Source organism: Ailuropoda melanoleuca, chromosome 4 (genome assembly GCF_002007445.2).
Source record: "Ailuropoda melanoleuca isolate Jingjing chromosome 4, ASM200744v2, whole genome shotgun sequence".
Taxonomy (NCBI): Eukaryota; Metazoa; Chordata; class Mammalia; order Carnivora; family Ursidae; genus Ailuropoda; species Ailuropoda melanoleuca.
The window spans coordinates 95,120,993-95,133,085 of NC_048221.1; the positions used below are offsets into that span (position 1 = coordinate 95,120,993).

Sequence of the window (12,093 nt, forward strand, 5' to 3'; positions counted from 1 at the left end):
TTTTTTTTTTTTTTTTTTTTTTTTTTTTTTTTTTAGTTTAAGTAACTTGAACAAAAATTTTATTTAAAAATTCCTAAGTCCAGGCCTGTGGGACATAGGCAGCAGTGCTTTTGTAGTTCCCCAGTGACCCCAGTGTGCAGACAAATTTGGGAACAACTGTGCTATTATAAAAGGGATTCTATGGGTTGTGTTGTCCCTGAAATATTATTCACAAATTGCTGAAATATTACTTGAAATAAGAATGGCACAGGCACCTGGGTGGCTCAGTCGGTTAACCATCCACCTTCGGCTCAGGTCATGATCCCAGGTCCTGGGATGGAGCCCCACGTCAGGCTCCCTGCTCAGTGGGGAGCGTGCTGCTCCCTCTCCCTCTTCCTCTCCCTCTGCCCTCCCCCCACCCCGCACTCTCCCTCTCTCTCAAATAAATAAATAAAATCTTAAAAAAAAAAAATACTGGCAATGTGTGTGAGGGGGTGGCAGATCATCATCTTTGTTAGAAAAGGAAGATTTTCCAGGCTTTCTCCTAGTCCAGGTAAACCACACTGTCCTTGGGGCCTGTTTCCAAACAGATCCTTCTGGAACAGCTAGGTTTAGAAGAGGCTAGGTCTGAAAATATCTAGAAGCCTCAAGGTACCTGAGGGAGAGTCTGCGTTATGTGAATGGCGGTCTCAATGTCTGGATTCCCCCACAGAAGGCTTACGCGAGGATCTGCACTCAGAGACAGCCAGAAGGAAGGTAGCAGGCACAAAGCAGTTGATTAAGGATAGTACACCGTCAAGAAGGGAGTGTGGGCAGGCCAGAGAAGGCAACTACACAGGGATTAGGGGCGTCTTTTCTTTTTATGTTTGTATAGGTTATGGGTCATAGCTAGGGCAGTCTCTGAGGCTGTTTCCCATCATCTAAGGGTTGCCTCCTACCTAAGGGAGGGGTAATTTTTGGCCCTACAAGTTCTTGCTGGAATTGTCATGGCCATCTTCCCCTCCAGGGGCAGGGTTGTAACATTATGTAAATATATTACAAGGAAGCTATAGGATACCCCGGGGCAGAGGTGGAAGAGGAGGGCATGCTCTATACCGGGGGGCTCTTGGTCTGTTAGTCCCGGGGTCTTGGAAGCTACAAGGCCAGGATGTTGAGGGGTCTTGGAAGCCACAAAGTCAGGATGTTGTGCCCCCAGCCTTCTAATGTGTAATGTTGTGTCCCCAGGTTTCTAATGTGTAACCTCTTTATCCCCATCCTTGCCTCCAGCTCACTTCTAACTAACTGCCTACTCTATCGGTAACATTTAACATAGGCATCCCATTCTTTTTTTTTTTTTCCTTAAGGAGCCTTCTAATTTAATTTTGAGTAAAAGAGGTTTGGAGAGATCAAAAGTTCCCAAGTTTCCCTTAATGGCCATTCGTGTTCTAAATGACTTTAGGTAAGTCAGTCCATTTAGTTATAAATGTGCATGCAGAGGGACTGTAGTTTTTAAACAAAAAACCAGCCAGAGTCCCAGTCAGGGCGGAGAGGGGGGAAGAACTCTCAGAGCGTTCCGATGACTGCGATCCCATTTTACAAAGGTTTTTCTCTAGGGCAAAGAGAAAAATTCCTAAGCAGCACAGTTGCATCAGGAACAGCCTGGTTCCAGAAGGAATCAGACTAAAGGCCAGCACATTTCCAACAGGAACAGTCTGGTTCCAAACAGGAGTCTAACGGAAGGCTAGTGCTGCTCCAACAGGCGCACGTCCAACAGGAACAGTCCCCAAAAGAAGTCCAACCAAAAGCCAAATGAGCACTCTCAGAGAAAAAACAAAAAAACAAACAATAAGGCCTTTTAAAACATCCTACCTAATAACGCCTGGGAAGTGCAAACAGAGCTCAACATCCAGGACAAAACTTACCCCAAACCGCACGGTCAGCCAGAAGGCAGCAGGGGCCCAGTTGGCTCTGTGGGTGCCGGTGTTTGTTCACCAGCCTCAGAGTTATTGGGGGTCTTCCTTGCATCCCACTTCTGATCACCAAGTAACGTTAACCTTAAAAAACAAAACTGCCAGTTATTTTAACAGCAAAAAAAAGGAGGAGGGTTATTTGGAAATAGCAGAGAATCACAATCCAGAGGAAGCACTCTTCTACAGATCATTAGGTAAGTCACCCCCACAGAAGAGAGGAATGCTCTTTTACAGAGGAAAGGGAGAAGCTGGGAAGTTATACACAGAAAGTCCACTGGAGTAGACTGGGAGTTCAAAGTATAAGGGCCCCGACAGTTCTAACAAGAACCTTGCAGGGCCAATGGCTTTCATTGGCTGAGTTGTTGCAGTTTTTCATTGGCTAGGCTGTTGCCAGGGCAGGAGAAAAGCCTTTCTTCCTCCTGCTGGAATAGTAAAGCAGCGTCCATGTGCAAGGTCCCTCTCTTCCCTGGGGTCTGTAACTGATAAGTGATAGGGCATGAGAGCTCACCCTAAGGGCCTCCCAACTCCATTCTAAAGGAAATTTCCTTTTTTTTTTTCCTTTAAGGGAGATTTCCTTTTATTAATTTTCACAGGGCATACTCTAATCTCTGCCACTGTTGCAGGAAGAACTCTTAAAAAGGTCAGTCATAGGTACTGGAGAACCAACATACCCAGAAGAGAGAAACACTGGAATCGTATAGTAGTAAAACTAGTTGCATAAATACTACAGTTTTCTGGCTTCCGATTCAAATTCAATTGTGCAGACCTTTCCCTTAACTTCCTTCAATTTATACCTGTTCTCTTTAACAATGAAAATTTGGGCTCCTAACAACATTAACATAATTATTTCTCCCCCCGGTCCTACTTTTCATCAGATAATTTCAAAGTAACACTGTGCATAGTGACAGTTAATCTACTAAATGACTTTAAGATTTCTTTGCAGTTTCATTTGTTGTTAGAGTATGTTCCATGATAGGATCTGAACTGCACATTTTACCAAAAGTTTGCAATAAGGGCACCCATGTTGACCAGCAAAACCCTTCCCCCCAAGTTGTTTTGCTGTTGATGTGATAGCCCACCCAGCACAAGGAAGCAAAACGCATTTTTTTCCAGAGCCTTGGAAGGCAACTTTGCTGTCTGTCCTGGGAGGGAGGGCAGCCCTGCCAGGGCTTGGGCTGAGTTATCAGAGGTTACTCACCACCTTCCCTAAGCTCTGCAGAGTCTCCTTCTTAAGATGTGTAGCTGTCTCCCGACCTTCTCATCTTCCCTCTCTCCTTGAAAAAAGTCCAAAATGTGGGTTTTCTGAAGCACGTCTGGATTTACAGATTCAGCTGATTACGTAAACTTGAAGTGTAGCCAGAGGCGCAGGGGTGCAAGGACACTTCGCCCCGAGGCTTCCAAACAGACCAGGTTTGGCCATTCACAGCTGACAAAATCCAAAGACAGAGAGGAGTGGTGGTGAAGCCAGAAAGGAATTTATTTCAGTGAGGCCAACGTTGGGAAGGCAGCAGACTAATGTTTCAAGGTGCCAAAAATACTTCCAGGTTGATAGAAGGGAAATGTGGAAGGTCGGTGAGAACTGCAGATAGGCGGCTAAGGTCACACCAACCATTGTCTTGAGGTCCATCATATGGAGTCTTGCTGGCATTGGGGCAGTCCCTATTGCTTGAGGGGATAGGTTCAGTGGCCTGAGTTCAGAGATAAGCTAGAAAGAACTTAATCAGAAAGTTGGAGGTCAAAACGGAGGTAGCTGCGGTCCTCTTTCGAAGTTGGGTGTAGGTGCAATTGACTGCTGGGAAAAGTGTAGCGTGAGTGGGGGCAGAAATCGGGGTAACACAGACCTGTAAAAGCAGGAGGACCCCGCAATCTCAGAGGAAGGGGAACTGGCTGGAGCACAGAGCTGTCCTGAGTCTAGAAAGGGAGAAGAGGTTTTTACATCCCTTGGAGGAGCCACTGTGGTGCTCCCAGAGGTAGCTCCCGTTAAGCTGAGAGCGGTGAGTTCCCAGAGCCCTGAACTGGCCTGCGCCGCATTCAGAGTGTCTGGGGCTACTTACAGACATGCCCAGCATGGCCCGGCCTGGAGGAGGTCCCGTGTGCAAGGAGGTGGAGTGTGAACTTGGGAGGCGGAGGCGGAGGCGGCGCTGCGGGGGGAATGAACGTGCGGAAGAGCGGGGGAGGGGTGCGGGTGGTGCAGGTGGTAGAATGAGGCCAGGCCCAAAACCGGGCCAGGGTTCCCGGTGGAGGCCGTGCCTCCCGACCCCTTAGGTGCAGCCCCTTCCCGCAGACTGAGACCGCGCAGGCGCCTCCACTTCCGCCACCGGCGGCCAAGGAAAGCGGCGTCCCGCAATCGCAGCCGAAGCTTTCGGTTCCCGCCCCCTCCGGCTGGGCCTCCGCCCACTGCAACCGCGGCCGCCCCGCCCGCCGCCAGTCCCCGGCCCCGCGCGAGAGGTCGCGGGTCGCCGGCATGCAGGGTGGCAGCGGCAAGGACGGCGGCCTGGGACGCGCCGTGTGCGTGCTGACCGGCGCCTCCCGTGGGTTCGGCCGGGCCTTGGCCCCGCTCCTGGCCCGGCTGCTGTCGCCCGGCTCCGTGCTGGTCCTGAGCGCCCGCAACGACGAGGCGCTCCGGCAGCTGGAGGCGGAGCTGGACGCCGGGCGGCCCGACCTGCGCGTGGTGCGGGTGCCCGCCGACCTGGGCGTCGAGGCCGGTTTGCAGCAGCTGCTCGGCGCCCTGCGCGAGCTCCCCAGGCCCGAGGGGTTGCAGCGGGTGCTGCTTATCAACAATGCGGGTAAGGCGCGCGGCGGCGGACTCCCCGTGGGAGCCCTGGGAATACTGCGTAGCGCCCCTATCTCTTCTTCCTCCTTCTCACTTTCCCCACCTCTAGGTGCATTAGAGGTGACTCTTAGGAGTCAGAAAAGATGCCAGAAAATCCGAGTTGTTTCAGCAAGGTCGGTGCGGCTCATTCTTCCCCAACCCCCCCCCCTTCCTTTTTCTGGGCTTATTTTCCAAAATGCCTGTAGAACTTTCCCGATCGCCTTGCTCCGCGCCCTCTGGCGGAGGCCTGAGTCAGGGCCTGAGGTCTTCCAGCAGAAGTAAATTACCCTCTTTTCCAAATGGCCTCCTGAGTTCTGCCCCCAGGCTCAGAGCAGGGCATGCACACTTTCAACTTGGGATGAGTGAACAACTCCGGGTGTGTCTGTCTGCAGAGCTGGGAAGAGGAAGGCATCTTCAGAAGCACTAGGGAGACTCCTCTAGGTTTGGAAGGGAAGGGGGTGTCTAGAATTTGGATTGGGCTGGGGAAAGAGAAAACCCATCTGCACAGAGTGATTCTTAAGGTCTGGTTTTTCAGGCACTCTTGGGGACGTGTCCAAAGGCTTCGTGGACCTGGCCGACCCAGCCGAATTGAACAACTACTGGGCACTCAACTTGACCTCCATGCTCTGCCTGACTTCCAGCATCCTGAAGGCCTTCCCAGACAGTCCTGGCCTCAGCAGGACCATGGTTAACATCTCGTCCCTCTGTGCGTTGCAGCCCTTCAAGGGCTGGGGATTGTACTGTGCGGGGAAGGCTGCCCGTGACATGATGTTCCAGGTTCTAGCTGCAGAGGAACCTAGTGTGAGGGTGCTGAGCTATGCCCCAGGTAGGTGGGACATTATACTACCATCCCTGTCACCCAGAACCGGCTGGTTCCCCCTCGGGGGGTGGGCAAAGGGCCTAGTCTGACCCCTCCAAAAAAGAACCCACAGAGTATATTGTCCCTGAATCATTAACCGTCACTCCTTAAGGGAAATACAGGCTCCAGAAATTAGAGCTGGCTGGGGTAGGGAGTGTAGTTAGAAGATAAGGCGAGAGAGTGGGGAGTTGCCTGGCCTGGAGGGTGGGGCCAGAAAGCCTGAGATACTAGAGTTGAGAGACAATGAAGGTTTGAATTTCAGGCCTATACATGTGAAACAAGGAAGATGCTACCTGTCTACAGGGCAGTTTGGAGGACTGAATGAGGTAATATATATGAAAATGATTCCTAGCTGTGAAGTGCTATCTATCTGTTAGCACTTCTAAATGTTAGATAGAACTTATCACACTGTATTCTCTTTATATCTGTACTTCTTTCTCCTAATAGGAAAGCTCTGAAGGCAGGAACTTTGCACTGTGCACCTGTATGTCCTCAGCACCTAGCAAAGTGCCTCACTGTGTCAGTCTTCAGTAAATGGTATTTGAAGGAAGAGCAGAGAGATTGTGAAATGCTGGCCACCCAGGCTAAATTGCGCTGGGACCCTGTGGGGCTGCTGGGATAGAGAATAGAGGGCCCTGTCTTCACCAAAGTTAAACAGTAAGGGGTCTTGTTACACTTGGTCTGGCTTCTCAGCACCCTGCCATGATGCCACTGTGCCCCTTTCTGAAAAGTGAGCCTTGTATACTGGCTTGAGGCTGGTGGAATTAGAACGTGGTGACAAAGCTGTTGTATAATGTCTGAGTGATTTAGACAGAGAGCCAATAGTCTGTTCCCCTTGAAACCTGGGGGCAGAGATGTCGAAACACCTGACCAAAGCCTAGATGTGGCAGAGGCAGGATCAAACCTTGCCTTCAAGTTCATGATCAGTGCTACTTTTACTTCCTCATGCTCTCTAGTGCCCAATCCTCCTTTCCTCCCTAACACATACACTGTTATTCTTATAGTCACCATTGAACTCAGCACCTCTCTGAGCTCAGCCTAGGACTCACTCAATCAAGTGGGCAAATGAAAACCACAGCCAGGTGTGGAGCCAACTCCAGAATGTCATTTGATTGGGTTGGATCTTAGGGAGTCCTGAGATGACTCAGTATGTGCAAATCGATCTATATAATATACCACATTAATAAAATGAAGTATAAAAATCGTATGAGCATCTCAATAGATGCAGAAAAAGTATTTGACAAAATTTAATATTCATTTATGATTTTTAAAAAACTCAAAAAAGTGGGTATAGAGGGAATGTGCTTAACATAATAAAGACCATATATGATAAGCCCAAAGTTAACAGCATACCCAGTGGTGAAAAGCTAAAAAAAAAAAACTTTCCTTGTAAGATCAGGAACAAGACAAGGGAACCACTCTCACCACTTTTATTTAACATAGTACTGGAAGTCCTAGCCAGAGCAATTAGGCAAGAAAAAGAAATAAAAGACATCCAAATCAGAAAGGAAGGGGCAAAACTATTTGCAGATGACTATTATATGTGGAAAACCCTAAAGACGCCACCAAAAAACCATTAGGACTAATAAATTCAGTAAAGTTGCAGGATACAAAATAACATACAAAAATCAGCTGTATTTCTATACACTAATAATGAGTTATTGGGGAAATTAAGAAAACAGTCCCATTTACAATTGCTTCAAAAAGAATAAAATAGGAATAAGTTTAACCAAGGAGGTGAAAGACCTGTACACTGACAAGCATAAGACATTGATGAAAGAAATTGAAGAAGATACAAATAAATGGAAAGATATTCTGTGTTCATGGATTGGAAGAATTAATATTGCTGAAATGTCCATACTATCCAAATCAATATACAGATTCAATGCAATCCCTATCAAAACTCCAATAGCATTTTTCACAAATAAAACAAATAATCCTAAAATTTGTATGGAACCACAAAAGACCCCAAATAACCAAAGCAATCTTGAGGGAAAAAAACAAACCTGGAAGCATCACACCTCCTGATTTCAAACTATATTACGAAGGAATAATAATGAAAACACTGTGGTATTGGCATAAAAACACACAGTTTACCAGTGAAATCATGTAGGCCTGGTGTCTTGAAGAAGATACCTTTGGGTTGAAATTTCGTAGTGACCTGTTAGCTCCATGAACTTGGATGTACAAATCTTTCCCCAGATTTGGGGAGTTCTCAGACATTATTTCTCTGTATAGATTGTCTCTTCTGATGGTATTCCTTAAGTCTTCTTTACTCTTTTGTTCTTTTTTCTTTTTGCTCTTCTGACTGGATGATTTCTAATGACCTGTCTTCTGATTCACTAATTTCTTTCTTCTGCTTGGTTCAGTCTGCTGTTGACTTCTCTTGAATTCTTTAGTTTAGTCATTTTATTCTTCAACTCTAGGATTTCGGTTTGTTGAGTTGTTTTTTGGGTTTTTTTTTAAGATTTTATTTATTTATTTGACAGAGAGAGACACAGCCAGTGAGAGAGGGAACACAAGCAGAGGGAGTGGGAGAGGAAGAAGCAGGCTCCCAGGAGAGCAGGAACCCCGATGCGGAGCTCGATCCCAGGACCCTGGGACCATGCCCTGGGCTGAAGGCAGATGCTTAATGACTGAGCCACCCAGGCGCCCCTGAGTTTTTTTTTTTTTAAGTGGTTTCTATTTCTTTGTTGAACTCATTTTGTTCATGCATTGTTTTCCTAATTTCATTTAGTTGTCTATCTGCGTTTTCTTTTTTTTTTTTTTTAAGATTTTATTTATTTATTTTAGAGAGCACACCTGAGCAGGAAGAGGGGAAAAGGGAGAGGGGGAGAGAGAGGAAAAGGGAGAGAATTTCCAGCAGACATCACGCTGAGCACAGGGCCCAACATGGGTCTCAGTCCCATGACCCTGAGAACATGACCTGAGCTGAACCCCAGAGTCAGATGCTTAACCAGATGAGCCACACATCTGTCTGCATTTTCTTGTAGTTCACTGAATTTCTTTAAGAATATTATTTTGAATTATTTGTTCATAGATCTTATTTCTTTAGAGTCAGTCATTGGAGTTTTATAGGTTTCCTTTGGTCATCTCACATGTCCTTGATTATTCATGATCCTTGTGGCCCCATGTTGGTGTCTGTGCATTTGAGGAAGGAGGCACCTCTCCCAGTCTTTACAGGCTGATTTCAGTAGGCAAAGCCCTTTACCAGTCAACCCATCCAGTGATTCTGGGTGAACCATCTGGTGATGTCTGTAGCAGGCTTGCTCCTGGAGTCTTTGGGCAGCCTCTTGCTAGGGTGGGTTGAAAGCCTGGATCCGTGGTAGTCCGTCTGGTGCTGGGCCTGGTGGGAAGCCTGGGTTTATGGGCACTGATGGCAAGCTCGGAGGCATCTAGGGCCACAGGAGCTCACTGGAATGTGCCAGGTACCTATGTTCACGGCAGCTTGTCAGGAGCCTGATGCCATGAGAGCAACCCCAGGCCACAAGGGTCAGCTGAACCTGGAGTGGATCAGTCGACTGGGTTTCTTGGGACTTTCTGGGAGCCTGGAGCTGCCAGGAGCCACTGAAGCTGGCTGGAACCAGCAGGCACCAGAGTGAGCCTGGGGCCTAGGTTTGTGGGAACCTGTGCCATAGGAGTGGCCAGGAGTTGTGGGAGCCACTTGAGGCTGCTGAGGCGCTGGATCTGGCAGGCAGTGGGGTTAGCTGGCAGCCTGGGTTCATGGGAGCCCAGAGGGAGCTACCTAGCACCCTGGGAGTTGGCCTGGGTCTAGAGTGGGCTGGCTCTGGGATCCCCTGTGAAGTCCGGTGCTTACTTCCCTCTCCTCCCATAGGAGGGTGTCTCTACACTGGGATGCCTGGGCCTGGGGGCAGATGATAGGGGTAATCCGCATCTCTATATCCTGCCTTCCTCAATGCATCCTTTCTTTTTTCTGTGCTTCACCCAGGTAGTATAATCCCTTACCTGGAATCCTTGGCTTTCGTGTAGGTAATTTCATGGGCAGCTAATAGTTCATATTGATATTTCTGCAGAAAAGTGCTAGGAATTCCTATGCCACCACTTTGTTGACCTCAGTGATATGTTAGCAAGATACAGTTTAGCAGAGGGCTACAGAAGGAGCTGAAGCAGAGAGAGAACCAGAGCCGAATAAAGGGCTGGATTGTCAGGGTATGTAGAAGCAGAAGGGCCTGTCCTACTTGGTGACTGGTTGGCTGTGGGAACAGAGGGGAGAGGGAGGAGGCAGGGATGGAAGTTTTGAGCTTGAGAGAAGAGTGTTTCATTAATAGAAATGGAAAAGTCAGGAGGAGGCGGTGCTGATTGGAAAGGAGGTGATAAGCTTAGTTGTAGACACAGTGGTCTGGAAATACTATGTTCATTGACGCATCGGGATTTGAGTCTGGAGCTCAGTACTGACAGAATGACCCTGACCACGCTTGTCAGCCAGGGTGAGGTGTTGCCAGTGGCCAGACCTGACTCCACCACACTCCACACACACACCAGGGGCCCCTGCCTCGGCCATGTCCCCTCAACTTCTGCTCTTCATGCCCTAGGTCCCCTGGACACAGACATGCAGCAGTTGGCCCGGGAGACCTCAATGGACCCAGACTTACGGAAAAGGCTGCAGGAGTTGAAGACAAACGGGGAGCTTGTGGATTGTAAGATGTCAGCCCAGAAACTGCTAAGCTTGCTACAAAAGGACACGTTCAAGTCTGGAGCCCATGTTGACTTCTACGATAAATAAGCCAATGTCCTTGGCTTCCTGGGGCTTTTTCCCCCCTCTCTCAGGCACACCCAGGAGCTCTGTGCCACAGGGGCACCGCCAACCCTGCCTGACCCAGATAAGCACTCATACCTACTTTCTGCCCTCAGATCCAGCCAGCAGTGAGGGCCTCGGGTCATTGGAATCCCAGTTCTCGGGAGTCTGTTGACTGCCCTGAGTTAAGGGGAGCTTGGGAGAGAGAAGTTATGGCTGTTGGTATTCTGTCTCCCCAGAAATAGAATTTTAGGGTTAGGAAAAGCAGAACAAGAAGCTGCAACCCTGAAGAGAAGAGGTGGGGGGTCTCATGGCCAGTCCCTGGCTGAGCTAATGTCATATAGGAGGGCCCATGTGGATTCACAGCACACAGGGGAGGGAGGACGGTGCAAGTTTGGTGCACAAGGATGCCCCATGTTCATGGTTGCAGGACCTTGTGTTGACCTTTGTGTCCTCATTCTGATGCCTCCTCCCTCCAGAACCTACCATCTGTCCCCCAGATGGGGGAAAGGGGCCCCTGAGAGTTTTGTACAAGTAAAAAGCAGATACAAATAAAATGTGGATTGTCCTTTATTCACCCCTGCCTTCTCCTCTGATACAGGGCCCATGACTGACTCCTGTCTCACTGGGTCCAGAGGTGTTCCTTAATGCAATTAACCCAAACTTGGGGAGTTACCCTTATTTCCAGGGGAGTTATCTTAGGGTTGCCTGCCTCTTCTTACGGAGCCCCTACCCAGTGGCAAGCTCAGGTTCAGAGTTGGCCAAGATGGATATGCCCAGGTCCCTGTTCTCCAGATGCCTATCCTGACCCCAATCTTTATTACTCTTTCCTCATCCCTGACCTAGTCAAAGACTGTTTAGGCTTCAGGGCCTGACTCCCAGCCTCCTCTGCCCTCTTGGATTCCCAGTTCTACCCTTTGCCCACACGGCAGTGTTGCAAATGGATCTCCTCAGGGGGGCTGTCTGTCATGGGCCCTCCTGGTAAAGTCCATCCGGCACATGGTCCTGGTCCTCCGTGGGGTGGGCTTAGGACCAGCATGCCTGTGGGGGGACGTGGGCAATATTCCAAGAGAGGGAAGCCCTAAGAAACGAGGTGTGTGAACAAACCCATCCTCCTGCCACTAGGCAGATGTAGGCCGAGCTGGGAGCTCCACAGTGGTGGTGGCCTACAGCCAGTCCACCCTTGCCCCTGGCCCTTATTTAGGAGTTGAGAACAAGGGTCCCAGCTAGCCAACTCCCAGGGCTCAGCCCTGCACGTGAGGTGGAGGAGCTCTTTGTTCCTTCTCATGGACAGCAGAGGGCGCACGGAGGCCGTTCCTCTGGCAGAGCCCATGGCAGCTCAGCCCTGGAGGCAGGCTCTGGGCCGGAGCTGCCAATGCCCTGACAGGTGCCCTAGGAGGGAGCGAGTAATTCATGCTTTTTCGTTGCCCAGCAGAGCATTTGCCCTCACTGGAGTCAAAAGCCCTGCACTTGTATCCCTGCTCTGCCATTTGCCAGCTCGTGACCCAGCATAAATTGCTTCTGTGGGTTTCGGTTTCCTGATCTGAAAAATGGTGACTCCCTCAGAGGGTCATGGGGAGCGTTAAGTGCCCTAATGTTTGTAAATGCTTAGCACAGTCTAGCATTGCAGTAGGTGCCCAGAGATTCGGATATTATTGCCTTTTAATATCAAGATCCAGATCAACGTGGAGCTCCACTTGCAGCCCAGATGCCCTCCCCCTTGCTGACCTGCAGCAAG

At 49.3% G+C, this 12,093-nt stretch overlaps 1 protein-coding gene and 1 long non-coding RNA gene across 5 annotated transcripts in view; one reads left to right on the forward strand and one right to left on the reverse strand.

The window, feature by feature from the left end:
• The window catches only part of LOC109488953, a 15,971-nt gene extending 11,758 nt beyond the window's left edge, over window positions 1-4,213 (reverse strand). For 2 of the 4 annotated variants that reach the window (XR_004624962.1, XR_004624963.1), the window contains exons 1-2: window positions 3,127-4,213; window positions 1,881-2,012 (exon numbers count right to left, since the gene is read on the reverse strand). This is a non-coding gene — a long non-coding RNA (uncharacterized LOC109488953). The remainder of the gene's footprint in view (window positions 1-1,880; window positions 2,013-3,126) is intronic. The other 2 variants (XR_004624961.1, XR_004624960.1) reach the window with 2 other exon arrangements.
• Window positions 4,214-10,932, forward strand: SPR (sepiapterin reductase). The gene is made up of 3 exons (XM_019794860.2): window positions 4,214-4,714; window positions 5,276-5,566; window positions 10,153-10,932. The coding sequence occupies exons 1-3, from the start codon at window positions 4,393-4,395 to the stop codon at window positions 10,341-10,343; spliced, it is 804 nt and encodes a 267-aa protein (XP_019650419.2). The 5' UTR covers window positions 4,214-4,392; the 3' UTR covers window positions 10,344-10,932.
• Window positions 10,933-12,093: the final 1,161 nt, after the last annotated feature.